Source organism: Anopheles gambiae, chromosome X (genome assembly GCF_943734735.2).
Source record: "Anopheles gambiae chromosome X, idAnoGambNW_F1_1, whole genome shotgun sequence".
Classification (NCBI taxonomy): domain Eukaryota; kingdom Metazoa; phylum Arthropoda; class Insecta; order Diptera; family Culicidae; genus Anopheles; species Anopheles gambiae.
This window is the reverse complement of record NC_064600.1, coordinates 16300229-16321963: the sequence shown is the minus strand read 5'-3', so window position 1 is coordinate 16321963 and position 21735 is coordinate 16300229. Positions and strand designations below refer to the sequence as shown.

The 21735-nt window shown below is 48.1% G+C and overlaps 1 protein-coding gene across 6 annotated transcripts in view; it reads left to right on the top strand.

Moving 5' to 3' along the window:
- LOC1277379 (active breakpoint cluster region-related protein) overlaps positions 1-21735 on the top strand; it is a 45317-nt gene that overhangs the window by 8202 nt on the left and 15380 nt on the right. Inside the window, exons 1-3 of one of the 6 annotated variants that reach the window (XM_061643850.1) lie at positions 8408-8486; positions 9552-9889; positions 13404-14287. In XM_061643850.1, the coding sequence (XP_061499834.1) occupies positions 9833-9889; positions 13404-14287 (941 nt within the window). In that variant the 5' untranslated portion in view covers positions 8408-8486; positions 9552-9832. Of the gene's footprint in view, positions 1-194; positions 1289-8407; positions 9890-12451; positions 12554-13403; positions 14288-21735 lie in introns of those variants that run through there. The other 5 variants (XM_061643962.1, XM_061643898.1, XM_061643706.1 and 2 more) reach the window with 5 other exon arrangements.

Below are 21735 nucleotides of genomic sequence, written 5' to 3'. Positions count from 1 at the left end.
AGCCTACGAATATCCCGGACACATCATCTGGAGCTCGTTAGGGTTGTGTTTTGTTGTTGCTGTTGTTTGGTTTGTTTTTAATTTGATTCATTCGGAATTGGATCCGCTTCTCACATTCGCTCTGAGTTGCTCCGGGTTCGCTCCAACAATCGTATTTGTGTCTTACATTCTACGCTTTTTATTTCTCCTTCCAGACAATGGACTACTGTCTCCGAGCAGCAGCAGCAGCAGCAACAGTAGCCGCCGGTCCTGAACGGCGCCATTTTGAGCCGGTCACGTCGTCGTCGTCGTCAACGTCGTCACCGGTAGCGATCGCGGCCATCCGAACGGGGCACGCTCGTGTTAGTGTTTAAGGTGCTCCCCTACCCCTAACGGGCGGGCTGTACTCCCCGGGGATGCGGCCGGAGCACCACCGAACGGCCCCGAAAGTGGTTGTGCTGCGCGTACGAAAGCTCTGAAAATTTGTGCCCGATTCAGCGGAAAAAAACCAACGGCCAAACGCCCAACCCTATAAGTCACGCTATAACGCGTACCGCGCGGCCTTAAGGCGGCAGGGAAAGTGCTAGAAGCTACGGTGCAGAGGAAAGTTTGGTGCGTGCGTGCGGAGTTTGGTTGTTGTTGTCATTGTTGTAAATGTATTTGTGTGTGAATGTGTTTTTCGTTCCGAATAACTCAGCAGTTTGGTGAAGTAGAGCGAATAAAAAAAAGAGAAGAAAAGGGGTGGAAAAACGATGAAGACAATCAACAAACTGCTACCGGCACACCAAGGAAAAATGGTCAAATAAGACGACCAACTGCCTCTGTCAAAACAAAACCAGCGAACATCCGAGCGGCGTGCGTGCGCAGTGCAATTGATCTCAACTAAAGGACTAAGCAAAAGGAAAAGCAACAAGAAAAGAAAATTAGTAATAAGAGCCTTACCGATCCTAACCCCCGCCAAGCTATTATGAGTGTGTTCGGTGACTTCCAGCGGATGTGGGTGCAGCGGTTTCCGCAAAGCTCGCTGTCAGACGCCTGGGAGCAGGATGTGCGGGCGAGCCTCGAGCGGCACAAGCAGAAGATCGCGGTCCTGTCGAAGGAGCTCGAGCAGGAAACGCTGTACGTCGAGTACCTGGAGCGGCTGCTCGGCGACGTAGAGAAGTACCGGGAGGCGGGCGGCGACCCGTCCACCCTGTTCGAGGCGAACTCGCCCGCGTCGGCGGCAAATCTGCTGGCGGGAGGCGGTCAGCTGCGCGACTCGCTGCCCGGCCACGGTGACGGGGCGCACGAGCCGGACGAGGAGGAAGTGGTAAGTGAAGATGCGCCGTTTCCCTTTCGGGATGCAAGGAAGCATCTTTGTTGGGTGCGGGTGGTACATAACAATTCTAGCTGTGATGTGATGAGAATGTTAGAAAAATGGAAAGTAGTATCTTCAAGAGTTACGTGATATTGGGTAGTTGTGCCAAGATCACAGCAACAAAGCAAGACGGTATGTCTAGAGAATGTTTGATGACTCAGAACTTCATCTGAGGAGGACGAGGAGCGAGAATACAGCGCAGAAAACTTCGTCGAATGTTATGCACTAAAATCATGGAGAGTACTTGCGCGCTTCCGAAAAGATCTGATTACCATCTAGATCCAATAGATTCTCCCAACTAATCTATCCTGTAGCCAGACGTTTTGAATTCAAAACAACGGAAAGTTGTATCAATCAAGAGTTAAGAGACTGGGTGGAAGTGCCAAGATCGCCAGGACCGCGAGTATGGTATATCTAGGGAATGTTTGATGACTCAGAATTTCATCTGAGCGGATGAGGAGCTAGAATACAGTTTTATCGAGTGTTCTGCACGGAAATGGTGGAGAGTATTTGTACGCTTCCGAAAAGATTTCATTGCCATCTTTGTTCAATATATTCTCCCAACTCCATTCCGTAGTCAGATATATTGTATTCATAACAACGGAAAGTTGTATCATCAAGCGTTTCTATACATTGGATGGCAGTACCAACATTAGTTAAGACGGGAGATGGTATGTCTAAAGGCTGATGACTTAGAATTTCATCTTAGCTAGAATACAGTTCAGAGAGCTTTGTCGAGTATTTTACACGGAAATGGTGGACGGAAATGGTGCGTTTCCGAAAAAGATCTGATTACTATCTATAGATTCGCCAAACTCCAAACTGTATCCAGATATCTTGAATAATCTTTACTTTTGATATTGATTTTAAATTTAAAATTTTAAATTGCAGTACACAAGATTATATGTAATAACCGGTAGCAACAATAGATCCATTCAGCGCGAGAACAAACTTTCCAATCAATACAACACCGCCAGTAACTCGCGATTGCAGCGACCAGCAGTTCTCCCCGCTCTGGTCGGCTGGAAATAACTAATCGATTTAATGCGCCCCATGCCCCGGCATACGGTGGCCGTCGTCCCGAAAAGCCTATTAAGTGAAGCCGGGATTTATTGCATTATGCCGACTCCCGTGTGCCCATTAGGTGGTGGTCGTCTAGCGTTTCTTTTTGCTGCCGTTGTTGCCACTCTTCATCGACTACAGATTAGCGACGCTTGATAATGGCGTTGCAGTTTTATCCGGCCCGCGAAGCCACGGAGCACGTCGATAACACGAATCGGTGGACGCACGGTCCCAGTTGGACGGGGGCTGGGCGTCCTTTTCCGCGGCATACGAGCGTGAGACGCTCGGGCGGGCGACGTCTAGCGATGTTTGTTTCATGCTTGTTTTGCCTGCTATATTATGTTATGTCTATGCGGGCCAGTCGCTTACCTCAAGCGTGAAGATAAATGAAGTGAAACATTATTTTTACTGGTACAGCAGGTCGTTATAACATTTCCGTCGTCATGATCCGGTTCTTGCGATCTGCGAGGTGTTAGAACTCTGAGATCTTGTTTTTCGTCGTGGTTCCACGCCCAACACATTGTGGCTTGTTCTCGCTGCCAACTGCAAACACGTGTGTGAAGACACACCCTGCAGTGCCAAGTCACTGGCTGTGCCTCCCTGTTTAAGCCCATTTTCGTACGATTCCAGGCTTTGTGCATGGACGGAAAGCACCACGATATGGTGTGGTAAAAACGTGGAGCGAAGTTGTGAATTCCTCACGCGTACATCACCACTCCACTTCAAGAGTGGCCCTTTCGCAACGCGTGTCTTTGTACACCGCTTGGCTCATCCTGTACTTCCTTGCACCAAAAGCACGCTACCATACCCAGCGACCATGGCCGGCATCGGGTGTCTGCGCGGCTTATCGCAATACACCGTAACTAATTTTTCTCCCCACGTTTCCAACGCTTTCTCGCATTCTATCTGTCTCTCTCTCTCTCCATCTCTGTCTCTGTCTTTCTCTCTCTTTTGGGCAGCCGCCTCCAGGGAGTGTGCGTTTGGTGTTCGTCTTCTCGCTAGGCATCCCACATCCTCACCAAATGTATCCATGTGTATGTGAACGACGGCATCGTCGAAGCTAAAATTATCTTATCGCACCTTTTCGCTATCAGAGTATGTCGTGCGTGTACACTCCTCACATGGTTGTGTACAGCCGGGCGTTTGCCGGACAACAGGTAGGGGCGAAAAGGGGAACTTGCCCAAGCATTGGTCCCATTAATCGAGCGAAACGGTTCATCGTGGGGGGGGGGGGGGGATACCTTACGAACAGGGAGGCGGATTTTTGTATGCAAATTTGTGCTTGTTCGGTGCGCTCTTTTTCATTCGTGGCCTGTTTTTTTGGGTCGCCTTTAGCAAGACTGTGTAATGGAGGGCAATTTTTAAGGTAAGATGTTTGGGCTAGACTAACGCGAATAGTCGTCCAGCAAATACTGACTCGTTCAGAAGCAATTCAAAAGTATTTTGGTACACTGCTGGCAAGAAGTGAGCTCCATGTTCAACCATAACAAAAATCGAATATATTTTATGTCCAGACGGGGTGTGTGCGTCTTCAGAATTTTAGCGGTTGGCAATTCTGTGACCTCATTACCATTGCATGCTTCCTGCTCGGTTTCTGGTGTGGGCAATTTCTGCTGCTTGTAAATTACCCAATAAGTAACATATGCACGTACCACGCATATGCAGCACTGGCGGCCAGCATCTGCCCATCGAGCTGCTCTGCCCCTGCAAACGTCACACAGCAACGCGAGTCGTCTCGCGTACCGGTCGGTTGGTTACGTTGAGGAGATTAAATGGGGGTTTTATCACGTACTAACGTTAGTTTTGTTGTTGCATTCTTCCACTCCTTCACACACCACACCGTGAGATACCGTGCTGTGGTACAGTCCATGCACAATTGTGCACCGCCGATTCGTTAAGGTGTGTGTTCCATGTCTAGCTGCTGGCAAGAACGAACGCAACTGGAAGGGCATATGGATTCGCGAGAACACGCTTACATGCGCAGTGCGGCACCTACCCACGGGCAGGAAGCGGGTAAACTAACACCTACCAGCAATGGCACCAGCGCCAATTGTGGCCAATCGATGGCAATTAAATAGGATGACAGCAGGATCCCTCCCATATCATGATATCATTGTTTGGGGGGAGAAGTGGTGGGGTCTGATTTGGTGGCAACTCGTCGCTCGCCCGGGCACAACGCGCTCAAAGGCGCGGTCTGATTCATTTGCCGCCGGGCTGGTAAGGTAATGTGAAACCTGTTATGTGGTTTTTAATTTACGCAAACAACTAAAAAAAAAACCCTATGAGACATAACAAAAAACTGAGAATCTCCATTGACAAGGATTGGCACGTGGGAGATAAAAGCATGAGAAGTTCTGTTTATTTTATCGATCGCGGCATTCCCCTGGAATCTGACACACTCAACTGGAATGTTGGGAGCTCTGAACTAACAGTAGCCATAAAGCTATGTTCATCGAATGACTGTGGCAACATGTCTTATCGCGAAAGCTATGTATTCGATTGCCATCTTTTTAGTGTGGCTTTACGACCAATTTGTCATGAAACAATGGCATTTCGAATAACGTTGTTAAATCTTGTATCAAAATCAACAAATAAATAAATAAGCATTTTTTAACTTCCTCTATACAAAACAAAAACTAACAAAACCTATTAGAAACCTACTAAAAACCTATTACAGAATTGTGAACAATTTCCAACAGATAGTTGGATTCGGTTGCTTAAAAAGGGCTTTTATTTAGCTCAGCATGGTTTTGGAGAAAAAAAATTGCATGGTAAACGAATCCAATACCGTTGAAGTACCCATATTGCCCCCTTGTTCGGTGCCGTAATGTGACACCACTATCGGTGCTCATCAGCTCGTGTATACGCGGCTTAACACGCGGCTCTGTCAGCACCATCACCAGTATCTAACAACTGTGTGTGTGTGTGTGCACTGTTAGTGTGCAGGTGGGCGGAGTGTTCGTATCTTATCTCGACTGCTTAAAGCGCGCTCTAGTGAGTCGTATCGATGATAAAGACGTCGGTGAATCACACGCACACCACTATACCTCTCAACCTGATGACGCGATGTCTGCTTTATCATCTCTGCCCCGGTTCAGCATTGTTGTTCCAGCTGTGTGTGCTGCTAGCTTGAAGATTTCTCGAACTTTTTTCCCACACACTTGCCAGCAGTTTTGCAAAACCCTTTTTTTAAGATCATTCCACACAGATCACACAAACAAACGTTATCCAAGGTGGCCACCGTGCTCCCCTTCGCCGCACGATGCGCGATGCTCTTCATTCCAGATGCGCCACTGCTTCCACAGCCAATCGTGCGTGGTTAGAATTCGATTTCGGAAAGTTTCGGCTTCTTTGCTAGAAATGGATAGGCGATGGTGTGTGTGTGTGTGTGTGAGTGTGCATTATCCACGTTCAGCCGGAAATGTACACGCGGTATGTAATTTTCTGCATCAGCAACAGCTCTCTCGCAATGGAAGGGGCCCGCTCTGGTGGAGTTTAGCTAGTCTGCGCACGTAGCCGCAGGAGCTGCGGGTTAAACACGATTGGAGTGCTCCGAGTGCGTCCGGGTTGTAGCCGGAGCATCTATTTCGAACCTCTCGTGCGTCTCTTTTGTTTTTCGATCGCACTGTGTACAAAGAGGCATAAGAGCAGCACATGTCTCTGAAGTTGAAGGAATGGTGAGGAGACCTTTTGGGCCGCGTCACGGCTTGATGAGGGTGTGGAACCGACGTTAGACGAAGACGACACCGACCTAACCTAACCCTTTCTAAAGAGCGATACCAAATCCACCTACATGGTGCAGCATCCAGTGCCACCATTTGCTGGAGGTTACTAATTAGAGTGAGTTGCATCTTTTCTTCTCCCTACCACCCACACACACACACATACAATCAAGCTTAAAGTAAGAGTTTTGCCCGAGAGGCGGCAAGAGCGCACACGAATCGATACACAGATAAAACTCTAGTCGGCGAGCGCGCATCCCCCTCATCTAGCCGCGGCCGAAACCTCTCCAAGCGTGTGTGGCGTAATACGGGCAGGTCAGATGCGCGCGCGCGAGCCCCAGTTGTAGCTGAACTGCGTTACGGTCCGGTGGTCGGGCGTTACACACCGCCTGGTCGCAAGTACGCTCGTGTGTGGGCATGGTGCGCGCGCGTCCGCTCGTTCCCCGGGAGGGTTTTCTTCGCTGGTTTTGGTGTGCGCCGCCTGTTTACGGTTTTGTTTTCTCCTCATTTCCTTGTGTCCGTGATGTGTGATTGTGTGCGTTTTCCATTCACCAAGCAACAGAGGAATTGTTGTTAATAATTCACACCGCTCGCGGCTGCAGTGTAGCGCTGCTGCCGTGGAGCAGTTTTCGGTGCGTTATTCACGCTTTCGGAGCCGTTTTCACCTCCGTCGCGCCAACCGTTTCCAGCGCGAGCCCTGGGCCTCGCTAACAACACTCTTCGCGGTTGTGTGATGTGTTTGTTATGTACCGTTTTTGGTTGTTGTTGTGTTTTGCTGTGTTACTCTTTGCTTCTCTCTCTCTCTCACACTCTCTACGTCTCTCTCTCTCTCTCTCTCTCTCTCTCCTTCTCTCTATTTATCGTGTCGGGAAGACTGTATAACATGTAGGCAAAAACATACAGACAAGTGCAACGAACGAGGTGGTCGGTCGGGCTCGCCTTCTGCTCGATCATATTGATTGAACACAATTGCATAAATAAGACATGATCCACCACAACAAATCCGGGGTTTCTAATGTTTTAATCTGCTGCGGTGTTATGCATGCCACGCTGTTTGTTGTGTTTGCATTGGAATCGTTGTTGAAGTTGTAGAATATATAAATTCCAGATTTAGTGATTTCCATTACAGTACAGTTGTTAAGACCTTTGAACAACAGTAGAGTTCCAGTCATGCGTTCAAATCTTGAATGAACAAAGCCCATTATATAAAGTATGCGGACTGGCTTACTTGCTACGATGAGGGATGCACCCATCATTGATGACAAATAGCCGATATAGCTTAGAAGAGTGGCTAACCTTGCAAATCTACCGCTGGATAACCTGATTTCCAGGATTTTGCATGCAAAATATGCGATATTGAAACGACTGCAGATAACGTTCAATGTGAGGAACATAAGTAAAATCAAGATTTTTAGGCCAGTTTCCAAACAATCAAAACTGCCGGCTCCTAAACGACTGAAGAGGAGTCTCCAGGAACCGACATGTAATGTCTGCAAGAAATACCACTCCAATACCTGCAATAGTTTAATTTTGCAGCTTGCTGCTAGTGTAAATCAGATGCAGCATTGTCATCACAAGACTTGCTCATCGATTGATAAGAAGAAAAAAAGCATACGGAGATAACTACTCTATCTCCCGGATCAAATCAATTGTCACTTCAGCACTGTGCTTATCGTGATTGTCTCATTTGCACATCGACCACTCATCGCGAACCACATTGTCGCAAACGATTCCATTTCCCTCGTGTAAAAGAATTCTAAAATTAAACTCCAGCACCACAACCCTCTATCGCAGCGAGCGTTTTTGCAACGTTCCAGTCGCCTCTGCACGCTGGTCCGGAAGTACGCTAGGATATTGGTGGAATGCAGTTAGAAATCTGTGTCACATTGTGAGAAGAAGAGACCCCCCCCACCCCCGCTCAGAACGGATCCCCTGCCACCGCCCTCTCGCCACATACGCAAACACACATTGGTGACCACCGGGCCCCGTCGCCCAGTGTCATTAAACGTTCCCCTTTTTCTGTCGTCCACTTGTGAACAACCACTTCCTGATCAGCTGTAATCAGCGTCCTTTTTTTTTTGTTCCTCCACCCTGGACTTTAAATAAAACTTTCATCTCCCCGAGTCGCTGTGTCTCGCTTGGTGCATGCTTCGTCCGGGACCTCTGCCGCCGTTGGATCATACTGATTGCAAGTTCCGGATGTGTGTCTAGCTAGGGTGGATAGCGAGAGAGTGCGAGAGCGACCGTCCAGAGCAACCCTTCTGGTTTTGTGCGTTTGTTCTTGGTATTCAACTGGGTGCAGTGCAGTGTAGTGTCCACGTTGGGACGGTTCGGTTATGTGACACGGAGAAGCTGATAGTGCAGCAGTAAAGCTCAGCAAAAAATAAGGGATGTACAGTTCGCGAAGTTCGATCGGGATATTGGGTTGCATCACCAGTGATACTGGTCCTGCCACCAGTGGTTCGTCCATTGGGGACTTCTCAATGTGGGAAGTGAAATCTTTGGCCAGTCTCTCTGCTGAGTCCTCGTGTCCGTTCTGTGCTCTTGTGCGACTCTCCACACCGCCATTCAGTCAAGCACATTCGCCAACTTGGTTGCCGACTCCCACACGTAGTATGCGCGCGGGAGGGCTCCGCGTTGATCGTTTGGGTTGATTTTATATAATCATTTTCAATTTCCCGGGGCCGTACACCTCTCCCTTGTTGACCTGACCCGGTAAAGCGACGCCGTTTGGAAAGAGCCAGAAGGGGCAGCAAGTGATGTGTGCTCGTGTACGTGTGAAACATTGCACCCGCAGAGCAGGCGAGAGAGAGAGAGAGAGACAGAGAGAGAGAGAGAGAGAGAGAGAAAGAGAGAGAGAAAGAGAGAGAGAGAGATGCAGTAGCTGCATAGTTAACGCTCCCGCACATCAGATCATCCCCGTCCCGCTTATCGAGAGTCCCCACTCGCTCTGAGTCGCCTTCCCTTCGCCTAGCTCTGGACCCAGTCCTACCCAGCCCCCGCTTTGCTCGGTTTGTTATCGTTCAGCGAAACAAAAGCACAAAAAAGTAACACACACAACACGCACACATAGGCACGCAAACTTTATCTCCTACGAACGACAGTGTGATCAGCGTGACAGCAGCAGTGTGTCCTCACGCCAGTTTGACGTTTGGTGTCGATAGCAAAACAATTCACCCTTCCGGACCAAGTGTGTGGTGACCGCGTTGCACAAATTGCCTGTGCAAAGTGTGCACCGTTTTTCTATTACTGTGCCACTGGTTGCCGATTCTGCTCAGCTTCCAGGGCGTGAGTGCAGTATCGTGTTGGTTTTTTGTTGTTGTTGTTGATTGTTGTGTGCAAGAGTTTGAGTTTTTAAAAATTATTTTGAACGGGATCTTTTCCAACATCTACTGCAAAGCATTCCTAATCCTTAACCATTTTCTAACCAGAATAGATACAACACTGTAACAAGCGAAGCAAGTCGGAAAAGGTGTCAAAAGGCCGAAATTTTCTTCTGAACCGGGTGTGAATAAGCCAAGCGTTTTCTTCACAAGAGCGGGATTTGCGATCGTGATTAGAGGATATTGATAAAAAAACAGAGACGGTTAAAGTGTGAGCCAAGGCCCTGCTACCAGGGTGGTGAAATAGCAGAGAGAGTAGGCTAGTGTTAGTACTCAGCGCCTGGATACTGGTGTGGTCGGTTTCCGATGTAGTGGTGAAAGGCAAAGCGATGAAATCGAACCAAAAAGTGTCCGTATCGGATAAGATAAAGATCTGGAGCTCAAGGGTAAGTAGTGTTACACACGGGCACGGGTGTTTAGAGGATGAAGGGATGATAACATGCACTGAGCTGGTTTGGGTAGCTCAGTGTCACACTGTGGGATGAGTGACTGTGCGGAGCACAATTCCGGTCTAGAATGTGTACGCCCCTTGCGCTACCAATATCGGAAGATTGATAAGAAGGCTTTTGGTTCCAGAAATCACAGTAACATTCCAGTACACCTGCAACTGGCAAGAGCGCTGACCGTCAATTAGTCTTGCCGGTAACATGCTAGAGACAGCAACAGTATGAAACAGCTGCCGAGGTTCGATCCTCCTTCGTGCTTTTCAAGCGTGCTTAGCGAAAACCGGACGAGAAGACACGAACGCCAAACGAATAAACACGAGTAATGTGAGAGTAATAGATCACTAGAGGAGAAGGGTTGGTTGGGTGGTGCGAAGCGAACTGCTGCTTCTCTTTATTATCTGTGTAGGGGTTTGTGTGTTGCCTCACAATCGTTTAGTTTGTTTGAGGTGTATAGGGGCACTACCATTAGTGCCCGAATGTGTTGTGTGCGCGCGCGACAATGATGACTCTTTGTGCTGGTGTGTTGTACTCTTATAGAGTCAAGTGTTGTATGTACACTGTACCTGGACCTTGGACACACAAAACATATCCAACGAACTCAGTAATCGAACACGCGTGTGCGCGCGCCGCCTTGCCTTTACTATTGGGTGTAATTTAACACAACACACTCTAGCTTATTGGCACGGGTTTATGGCTTCATTGTAAGGGAGCTTAAAAGCTCTAAGTAAAAAAGAACATATTTGCAAATCTCTTTCTGTGGGGTTCTCCATACGTGTGCCAATACATGTGCTAACATCACGCACAGTCGTTTTCCGTAAAGCAGTCGCGATGAGCGCTTCTGTCTTTCTCTTCTTCAATTCGCGAATGTATGCGCCTAGGTGCGGTTTTACTTAACATCTCCATCTCGTCTCAAAAACACACACATACACGCACAGATACAGAAGTGAGCATAAGTCTACGGAGCACAGAACAACACCCCGCTTGCGATATTTGCGCAACCCAGAGAGGAACGGAAAGGCAACAGCCACTGCGTGAGTCATCGTGTGTTCTGCTGCGGTTTGCGCGTTTCGTTGCAGCAGGGAATAGAATGATTTCCCCCCGGAGACACACACACACACACACACACATACATACACATTCAGACACGCAGCGACGGTTTCGCTTGGAGAAAGGGCGAGGGCGAACTGTCAACGTCTCTAAAAGGCATGACTAATAAACTTTTACTTCTTTGCCCCGCCAGACCGTGGAGGGTGGTTGGTTCGGTATCTCTGGAACATAGGTCCCAAGTGTCTTCTCCTGCTTTGATTCGTAAAGTCAATTAAGAGTTCAATGGGGGGGAGGGCGGCTGAGCTGCTGCTACTGGTGAAGGTGGGCGGACAGAGTGTAAAGAGTCATCTATCCATTGTTTATCTTGTGGCGCATCGTCGTCGCAGTTCGCACAAATGCATCGTCAACAGGATCGTTCTCAGCAAGGGGGCCACCACCAGTGCCGCCCAGATCGCGGACATCGCGCAAAACTGGAACGGTGCCTGCCGGTTGTCGCTACTGGGCGGTGACGTGTAACACCGCGCCAGTCACTTGTTGAATTCGAGCGGGTAGAATCTTTTGCTGAGCACGAGTTTCTTGGAAGTTGTTGGCACAAGTTAGCACACCGGGAACAAATCATTCATTCATCATAGCGCTCTTAATGGAGCAGTGAGAGGGGCAGCAAAGAGCGCGATAGTGAGCAAATGTTTGAATTGGAAAACATTGCCTAGACATAGACATCCGGCAATGGTGTCGGGATGCACCTTTTAACACATGTGCTAAACGAATTTCCATCACCAATATCTACATCTTGCCATACTTGCCGTGCTCAGATATTGGAGAAGAGCTGTTTGCAGTGCGTTAAAGTTCCATTAATAACTTTTGCGTCTCTGTACATTTCGCATGTGTTGCACTGGAGATGCAATTCGCACCGGCAGTCCAAAACCACTCGCACACTTTGCACAGTTTTGCCGCACATATCACGCATCACGTCCGGCAACGGGACCCGAAAGCGAAACAACAATAAGACAAAAAGGTCTGTCCCTGAAAATGCGGCAGCATAAGCACTGCGTGGGGCCCAGCCAGCTAGCCAGCACCGTACGTGAAACGCAAAGAAAGCGACCGTGTTCTTCTGCACACGGTGGCAATAAAACCCTGGTGGATGTGGAATGGGTGCTTCAGCTCCCAGCATTCGAACAGCGTTTCAATATTTAAGCAAGCATTCCGGGCAGGGGAATTTTTGCTGCTATTTGCGGTGTGTGGTCCCTCGGGTGTTGTTCAGGTGATGGTCGAAGATAATGGGTGGGCAATAACGGTGCGATACGCAGATGACGCAGTTGTTTGCCGTGGGTAGGGTACCAAGTCACGCCAAGTGTGTGGAGAGCGGCCATCGAACGCCATCGCCGCCGTCTTCTGGGTGTTTGATAATCGATAAGATAAAGTAGCACCGCACCACCGTGGGTCCGGTACAGGGCCGGGGTGGATTCGGTTTAGCGAATGTGTCCCCCAGTGTACGTTCGATAGTCGGGCAATGTTAGTATACAGCGTTGGACAGGCTGTCAGACATTCGCGGATATGGTAGGTTCCTACTTTTGCTTGCATGTTGGGGAGCTATATTCGTGAGCTGAAGATGCCACCAATTACATTGAGGATCTCTGGACAATTTGATGAAAAGTGTTATATAACATACTGACGTTGAACTGCAAGAGTTGGTTATTTTTAGCGACTGAATGCTCTGTTGAGTGCTCTTAAATTGAAGTGTAGAGATAATTTTGATCTCCCAGTTGTTGTGAGCATCTTAACGTGGCTTTTTTATGAAATAAATTGTTTTGGAGAATTCAGTGCTTTTTGTTTGTATATTTAAGAACTGTGTTGCAAGCCTTCAAGCGATAGATGCAAAAACTGGAGTTCTCGATTTTCCTTCTAAATCTTGGGACGTTCTGTGAGAAAGCTTTGGTGGACAGTCTTTTTGGATGAAGGATCTTAAGACCAAGAGTTAGCTGTAGCAACTTAATGGTCTGTTGAAAATGTACCGAAAATATTGATTTCCAAAGTGTTGCGAATAGCGCATCGTGGATGTCATGAAATACATTTTTTAGAGAATTCAGTACTTCAGGGATCAGAGTCAGGAAGTAACTTCAAAGGTTCTCTTGTGAGATCTAGTGATAAAGCAAGGGAGAAGAATGAAGCCTATGGTACGGATATACAATTGCCAGGAATGCCTATTTGCTACAACTGAATACTTTGTTGAGTGCTTTGTACGTTGAAGTGTAGGGAGAATCTTTATCTCAGTCTCGTACACGTACAGCGTATCGTATGAGCTGCTCCGAATTTCTTATCATATCTCGCAAAACGCTGTAGCGCGCAACTGTTTGTTTCATCTCACTAATAAAATCTTTTTTTTTCCTCCTTTTTTATATTTGCGCAGAATCAAATTATCAAGGCAGCGGCCAGTAATCAATCAGCTGCCGGTGCTGCCCCGCCAACCACCGACGATGCGGACGTCGCGGCCGGCGAACAGCCGTCCGACCCGAGCGTCCAGCTTCGGTCGCGCGAGCTGCCACCAAATCGCAACAACAACAGCCCACTGAATCAGTGCATCAACGAGCTCACGACCAATCTGCACAGCCGCCGGTGCGTGAGCGAGCTGGTGGCGGCCAGCAGCAGCAGCAGCAGCACAGCCACCTCCGCCACGACCAACCCAATCAACGCCGGCGAACCGGCCCATCAGTCAACAGCAGCCGGCGGTCCGGCCCAGCAATCAACCAGCAACGGTCCGCAACCAACCGCCAACGGGGGCACCCCGGGGCACGATGTGGCCGGGAAGGAAGCGGCCGGCCGGGTGCGCAGCGCCAGCCAAAGTGAGGCGCAGCAGCCGCTGCTCGCCTCGCCGAGCCATTTCGTGACCGTGATCGAGGTGAAAGAGTCAAAGGGCAACGGTGGCAGTGGTGCCAGTGTTGGTGGTGCTAGTGACAAATCGCCACAGGACAGTGAGACGCCGTCGGCACCCAAGACGGCCAACTACGAGAACGTGCTGATCAATACCGGTGCCCGGTTCGGCGGCAGCGTGGAGAATCTGGCCGATCTGCCCTACCAGCAGCAGCAGCAGCAGCCGCACACGGGCGGCGTGAACGCTAGTACGTTCCTCGATTCGAAGCATCCGAAACCGCCGGACCGAAGCAGTGACGGTGGTGGTGGTGGTGTTGGTGTTGGTGGCAGCTTTACCGGAGGTGGCAGTTCCATCTCCGAACGTACCTCGCAGCTGCTGGGAGCATCGGCGGCCGCCGACCACAAGAAGAAAGTTCCACCGCGGTAAGTAATCGATGCTAGAGGCATGTTTGTAAAAATAACTAATCGTTGAATATTACTAACGTACTTAGTTACGTTTGCCAGTTATTTTTGTCTTTTCTGGTGAATTTGGACCGATTGCAGGGGTTCGATAATTTTGAGGGTTTAATTTAACAACTCCAGGGTGTGGGTAAAGGTACATCAGTCGTTCGTGAGACGATTTTCGACTCTTCTCACTATGGATATTCTTCTCAGTACAGATGGTTTCCAACGTTTTTAGATCATCAAGTCGTTCCATCATTCTACTTTTGTCCATTGCACTGGGTTCATTGCAAAATTGCAAAAGCGCACTCTAATCCTAAGGTCCGGTACTATGGTTCAACGCGAAAGATTGTCGGCTCTTTTTCTTCCATCTTCAGGATCCTTGGGTTCAATTGTACTCTAGCTGCCATGTTGGATGAAACACTGGAGTTGTGACTCGGTTGAGACTGAATCGTAAATTGGATCGAAAGTTTTGAAATTTAGTGAGTTTGTGCTACTGGTGCTATACATACAAAAAAGTTCTGAATTCTGAATCCCTCCAATAGACGGGGCGTGTTAAGAGATATTGATTCTGAACTGTTATCGCAAGTAGAGGCTAATTTTGCTATTGGCGGCCGCTCACGCTATGGGGTCTCGGCCTAAAGGGGGCTTCACTATTTTACTCCTGGGGCGTTTATTTTTTTTAAGAACTTCGTCGATGGTCTCGATGGCAAGGGTGACAAATCTACTAATATACAAGTACATAATAATCATTATGTCGGACATTTGGATTTTAGGCATTTTTTTTTGTATCTGTCAATCAGGAAATCACACAAACTTTGAAAACAAATGAATTGCCAATTCTTCCTTACAAATGTGTAAAAATCGGTGTTTTGTTCAGCTTTTCAAACATGCCTCTTAGGTATATTAGTGGTGTCAGGTATTGATTGTGTATTGATTGTGAACAGCACTTACGTTCATTAGAAACAGTGAATTATTTTTGATACTGTCCAAGGTCTATAAATTACTATAGATCGGTTCGTTTAACCAGTCTTCATCTTCTTCCTCTTTTGGCTCAACAACCGTTGTCGGTCAAGGCCTGTCTGGTCTGTACCACTTGCGGGCTTGGCCTTTCAGTGACTTATTGATACCCCCCCACCCTCCCCCCCCTCCCATAGCAGGATAGTCAGTCCTACGTATGGTTGCACGGTCCATTCGGGGCTTGAACCCATGACGGACATGTTGTTAAGTTGTATGAGTTGACGACTGTACCACGAGACCCTCTGTCAAGTCTAGATTCAGACAAATCTTCATTTGACAGTCGCGGGACAGTGCAAAGTGTCATACAAGTCTTTAGTAACCATTATGCCTTTCCTGCCAATATCCATAGAAATCCCCATTTATTATGGCGCCCAAAATCAGAACCATAAGTCCACTAGAAGTCTACCGAATCACAATGGTCTTGGTAGGTTGTCTCAAGGAAAGCTTGAGACCGTTTGTAATATGCAATCAAAAGTAACACGTGTTTGTGCTGACATCTGATTTCAGCTGATTTCTAAACGTTTTGTAGTTGTATAATATTCTAAGCTGCAATCATACCTAAAGAGGGGCTCGGCCTTTTCTAAAACAATATGCCAAAAAAGTATGAGAGCTTGCATTTTTCATTAATGGGGCCCTTCACGATTCTAGTTAGTGTTTTGTATGGAGTTTGACAGTTGGAGGCTGAAATCATGTAAACACTCCATACAAAACCACACAAAAAACTAGCCTGCAATTTTTAGTCTAGATTATTCTAGCCTCAAAGCTAGAATTAGATTCGAGTACCTGCTCGAAAATACGGTGTTGTTTACATTTACTCCAAGGTGCATTAAAGAGATCACGTGGTGGAATCTAGAATCAAAGTGTTGGACTACATACACTGGTCTCGTAGCATGTTTTTCAAACCAAATTTGAATATCACTTTTTGACAGGATGGGTGAAAATTTTTGTTCAAACAAGCTCTCTGGAGGCTTGATGAATACTCAAAACACTCTTAAAATCTCCATTCAGAAACAGAAGCAATAAAAATCAGCCTTCTAAATTCACACACCTTGGGATAAGCCCACCTGTATATTATACCCACTTAGACAGTTGCTTGAAAACTGCTATACAATGCAAACAGCTGACAGGCTGAAATTTCAGCCTACGAACTTAAAACGGAAAGGACCACAATGTTGGTTGAGCAGTTTTGTTAAATTTTTCAAGTCTTTTTCTTATAGAAATTGCTTTTTTGGTCACCAAGTTCCTTGATTGAAATGCTTCTACAAATAAATGTTGATTCAAGCGGTCGTGGGTCACCTGTTTGACATCTCTGATCAATCTTTTCATTGTCTAATTCATTTCCATTGCTAGTATTTGTTTTTGCCTAGTAGGCATAGTAGATCGGAAGTGAGGCTGATTTGAAATGACTTCACAAAAGCGCATCATAAAACCATCACTTAAGGTCATGTACGGTTATGCTTCAATGCGAAAGTTCGTTCGATCTTTTTTTACTTCTTTTAGCTTCACAATCCTCCATAGGGATCAAATTTCGGCGCCGAAACTGGGTCGAAAAATGGGTTGAAAATTTGACATTTCTTGAGATGGTGGTGTAGCTTCTTTTTTGCATTTAGTTACTAGGTACCATATTTACCACTATTTCCCAGTTATTAGTTACCTGTTTTCTTGATCCCAGTTACTTGTAGCTACGTCACAAATAACAGATCAGTTACCTTTAATTAGCTACTAGACCGCTTGTACAATTTTGCTTCTACTCTCTTAAAGATCAGTTCGCTGCCGGTTAGAAAGTAGTTACTAGTTACTTTTTGTTACTTTTGGCTATCAGATTGGATTGGTCGGAAATCCCTCCTAGTCTCCCGGAGCATCCATCAAGTCCGGATGACTTCAACGGACATGTTTAGCGTCATCGGTGTCACCATTATCAAGCAAACGCGGTGCACGGCATAGATAATCAAACCGAATGAGATCAGCATCGGAAGCCTAGCAAATCAGTCGGACGTAGAAATGCTTGAAAAGAAATGTGTGTGTGTGTGTGTGTGTGTGTGTTTTTTGTTGTTGTTGTTGTTGGAAAAAGCCAACGTTGATGTACCTCAGCATGAAGTTGCTTTGGATCCGTTTGGAGCTTATGATAGGGAACTGTTGAATGTTTTGTGGCTGTTTGTGTGTGTGTGTTTTTTTCTTTATGTAAACTCTGAAACCATTACGATTTCCATACGCTTTCGATGCGATAATCTTGTCCACACACACACACACACACACACACACACACACAAACACACATTTGCAGCGCTCCTCATGCCTCCTCACGGCCCCACAAGTTTACGATCTGCGTCGTGTGCAGTGTGACAAACCTCATTTGTTGCCCGGTAACAAATGTTGCTCCAACCTGGGGGTACCCGCTCTGGCCACAAAACAAGCATGTGCCCCAAAGCATAACTATTTAATCGTGCAAGCAAAACCGGCACGGGCAGTACGGGGTGGGAAGGGAGCAAGCTTAAGGTTTATGGTACGCCTTCCCGGGCAATGTTAACTGCAGTTGTGCGATTTTTACGGCACAAATTCGTTGCACACCGGTTTTGCCGTCCCTCTCCAGGTGGGGTAAGGGGGTGAAAACGGGAGGAGAGGAGGGTTCACCCCTTTCGCCTACGATTGGAAACGGCAATCAACACCTGTTTATGGTTGTTTATCGGGCAATGTGTATGCGGCGGAAGCGTTTTGGTATTGGCAGGCATGGTATTGGAGCCTGCAGCGCGGTAACAAGTGTAGGCTCCCTTCAATCCCCCGATCCCCTGCGCATGTTTGATTTATATCAATCAGTTCCGTTATTAGGATAACAACAGTACGGCGGGGGAGGGAGATGCATTTTTCAGTGTACAAAATTTCCCAATGAGCTGTACAGAAGTTTATATAAACTCCCCCAAGGCAGCCCCGTCGAATGACTAATGCCTGTGGAGGGTAATGCTTTAGCGGCGCGCTCGCTGTTGCGTGAAACGGGTGGGCCGCCGCGCTTGCGATTGCTTTGCCCGGTGTGTTGCGGAAGTAAGTCACACACCGATCGAGCCCGAGAAAGAGGCATAAGCGTGAAGAAGTTGCTTCCCCCCCTTAGCTTTCCCTTTGCAGACGCGCATATGCCGTCTCGGCTCCTGCAACATCTGCGTGATGCTACTTTCGGTGGTTAGTACCAGGAAAAAGCGAAAAAGCGATCTGCCGTGGGGTTCCGGGTGTTCGTGATTGTTGGCGGAGGCGATATTAGAAGCGATCATTAGCGAGCTGATGTACCAATTAGGGGCACGATGTGAAAGCCCACTCGTCTGCGTGCCATCTCGTACCGTGCTCAACCAAGGTCAGCAGCGACACTGCTGCCGGGCGGATGCATCGGAACTACAGCGGGCGCCCGGGACTTGCTTTGGAGAATTCGGGAGAATTCCTGAAGAGCCAGAGCAAGCGAGCAAAGGAAGGTGTAAATTGAACCTGTACTCCGCACGGGAAGCTCCTAATTACCACTGTGTAATCTGTAGCTGATCTGCAACATTACGTTCTTTCCAAAGATCTTACACACCTAACATACCACGCGGTGAGACAACGATACTCTCCGGATGCTCCAATGCCACATCACGTTCGGGCGTCCGAGCGCCTGCACAGAACCTCTGCAACAAACAAACGGGGACAGTGTTTGTGTTGTTTGTGTTGTTTTGTTTTTTGGTTTTGCGTCACCAAACTGTCAACACCTCGCACGATACCCATCCCCCCCACCCCTTCGTACGCACGTGTGTGCGTGCCGTGCTTTATGGCGCATGTGGTCGTCGGTATCGAATTTATGCACGTATTGCGACAGACACACGAACCGGCCGTGTGCGTTGTGGCGCATCGAGCATGAATGGTACATTTGGGAGTTGACGGAACAAAGGCAGAAGAGATTAGATGTCACGGGTACTCGCTCTCTCCCCGTTCAAAACAAGCTAAAACAACAAAAAAAAAGACTCCCAAAACCTTGGAATAGACCCAATGGAATGACGGCTTACCGTGCGCGATGCTTATCGCAAACATCTTGCCCGTTGATCGATGGAGCATTTCAAGCATGCTTCCTTTGGATCTCGCCCCCACTACTACCCCATCTCTAAAACAAGTGTGACACAAGAATCACAGTTATGTATGACCACACAGACATAGATACACACTGGTGACAGGAAAAGCTCGCCGCGCTCTAAAATTGTGAAAATCGGCGTGTGGCGCAAAACACAATGCGCCAAAGCACCACGGCGCGTCAACGGTGCCAATCGGGCGAGCTGGAATGAAGATGGAATGAAGTAACGATCCACCACGGTGGTTCCATCCGCAATCTGATCTTTGCGGCGGGCGGTGGTGCTCGCGGGTTTGACATTTCGTGGTAGCATCATTGCATAACGTTTGCTCTTTGCGCCAGCGGCTGGCGAAGGTGTCTCTGTTTGCGCAGGTAACATACACTGGCAGACGTCGACAGTGTGCAGACTTGTTGCTGCCTGCCGTACGACGAGCGCCTGCTGGATGCCGTTCTGGCATCAGTGAGTCAGTGCGGTTAATTAGACATCGGGTTCTGTACGTTTTGAAGTTACACGGACAATTCAGCTTGTAATCAAAATGCCTCTTGCGAGCGGTGCGGGTGTGTTTGAATGCGAAACAACAACCACAAAAAATAAAACAAACCCGTTTAGAACCTTCTCAACAAGTCGTCTCTCTATCGCCCCAAAATTCCGCTCGTGCTTGTTTGGTTATCAAAACACTTCAAGACAAAATGTTTTTTTTTTTTATGGACAACTACTACCCCCTGCCGGACGATCGTGAATCATCTTGTCATGGTGAACATTTTCCCAGCCCAGTTGTCTTCTCTCTCCGAATGTCTTTTTTTTTAGGGGGGAGTTTTATTTGCCCTATATGATCTCAATTTCGTATCCCACATACTTCCAAGAATTCGCGAAGAAGTTAGTTTTGCCACAGTTCCATTCACCGCGTAGGGTGCGTATAGTATAGTTGGAAAGTCCGGAACTGGTTTTTCCCGCAGCTGCGAGAAACTGGCACGAGTCGCCCGCAAACAGTCATTCTTGCGTTCCGGGCACTGTCGTTGCTTGGCTGCGCTTCCAGCCGGTTTTTAATGGCGCTCGTTCGCCGGGTCGTCTGGAATTGGGCATAGCGCGTGCGAGAGTGCACCCTCGGGTTTGTCCTTGGTCGCTCCCCCCCCCGTACTCGCCGCGAAAAACGAAATCCAAAAAAGAGAGAAAGAAACAAAAAAAAACATGGTTGGTACAGAAAAACCGGTACCTTATGCTGCGCTGGCTGGGTGTGGAGATGGGTGTCTTGTAACGCAACTCCCTGTCCGTGTGTGTATGTGTGTGCGCGACAACTTCTGGAATCAATGGCAAGACGGCAAGCAAGCTGCTCTGCACCAAGATCCCCAACGTGGGACGACGGGAAGATGACAGGTGCTGTGCATGGGTTGAATTCTTCGATCAAAAGCCCCATTCAAGTCCCACAGATCAGTAAAATGGATCCACGATCTCGTTCTCACTCTCTGCAAGTGTATATGTGTGTGTATGGGCGCGAGGGCGCTGGAACTCGCGCGTCGCCTGCATTCTATTTCCAGGTCACCTTGCCGGGGTCTTGTCCCGCGGGTGGCAAAGTAGGCCAACGGAACAGTGTCTGTTGTTTTCTCCCGGTCTGTTGAATTCCAGTTTTTTTTTTTGGAGTACAGCGACACGCCGTGCGTACGCAAATAAAATGTATAAAAGCGATAAAAGGCGCTTGGTAAAAGGGAATCGCAGCTCCATCAGATTTGGAAGTTGTTAGGCTTTTGGATCTTGATCTTGGCTTTATGGCGATGCTCTGCACCAAACTCCTGGGGATAGGACGGACATTGGGCGAGGTCCAGGTGTGCTTTCGTTCTTGGTTGTCTGGACATCGGGTGGATATCTTGAGGAATCAATCATCTGTACCTTGATTGCTTGATGACTCGGGAGCTCCAAGGTCGTCGCTATCCTTTCCCGTCATCCCAGACTGTTTAGAGATCACAAGACTCTTCGTGTACTGTAGTGCTTTTCTTCAATAAAGCAAAACGAACGCTAATGCACCGAAACCATATCCCGGTGATGCCACGTCTGCTGCTCCGACGTAGTAGCCACCGGACCAAGCCAACGCACAGGCAGTGGCTACGGATGAGTGGAGGTACCGGCAGTACACCAGCCCAGCACTATGGCCCAGTGGTCCCATTTTCTTCCCATTCGGCGGAGGGTCGTACGATTGCCACGGCTAATTGGGGCTACCGGCGTGGCGCTTTATAATGTAGCTGGCTTGTGTTTCTTCATAGATGCGGGCAAATTATGCGCGCGCTGCTGTGCACGTACCACCACCAGCTACGGCAGGGAGAAAGAAGTTCCTCCGCT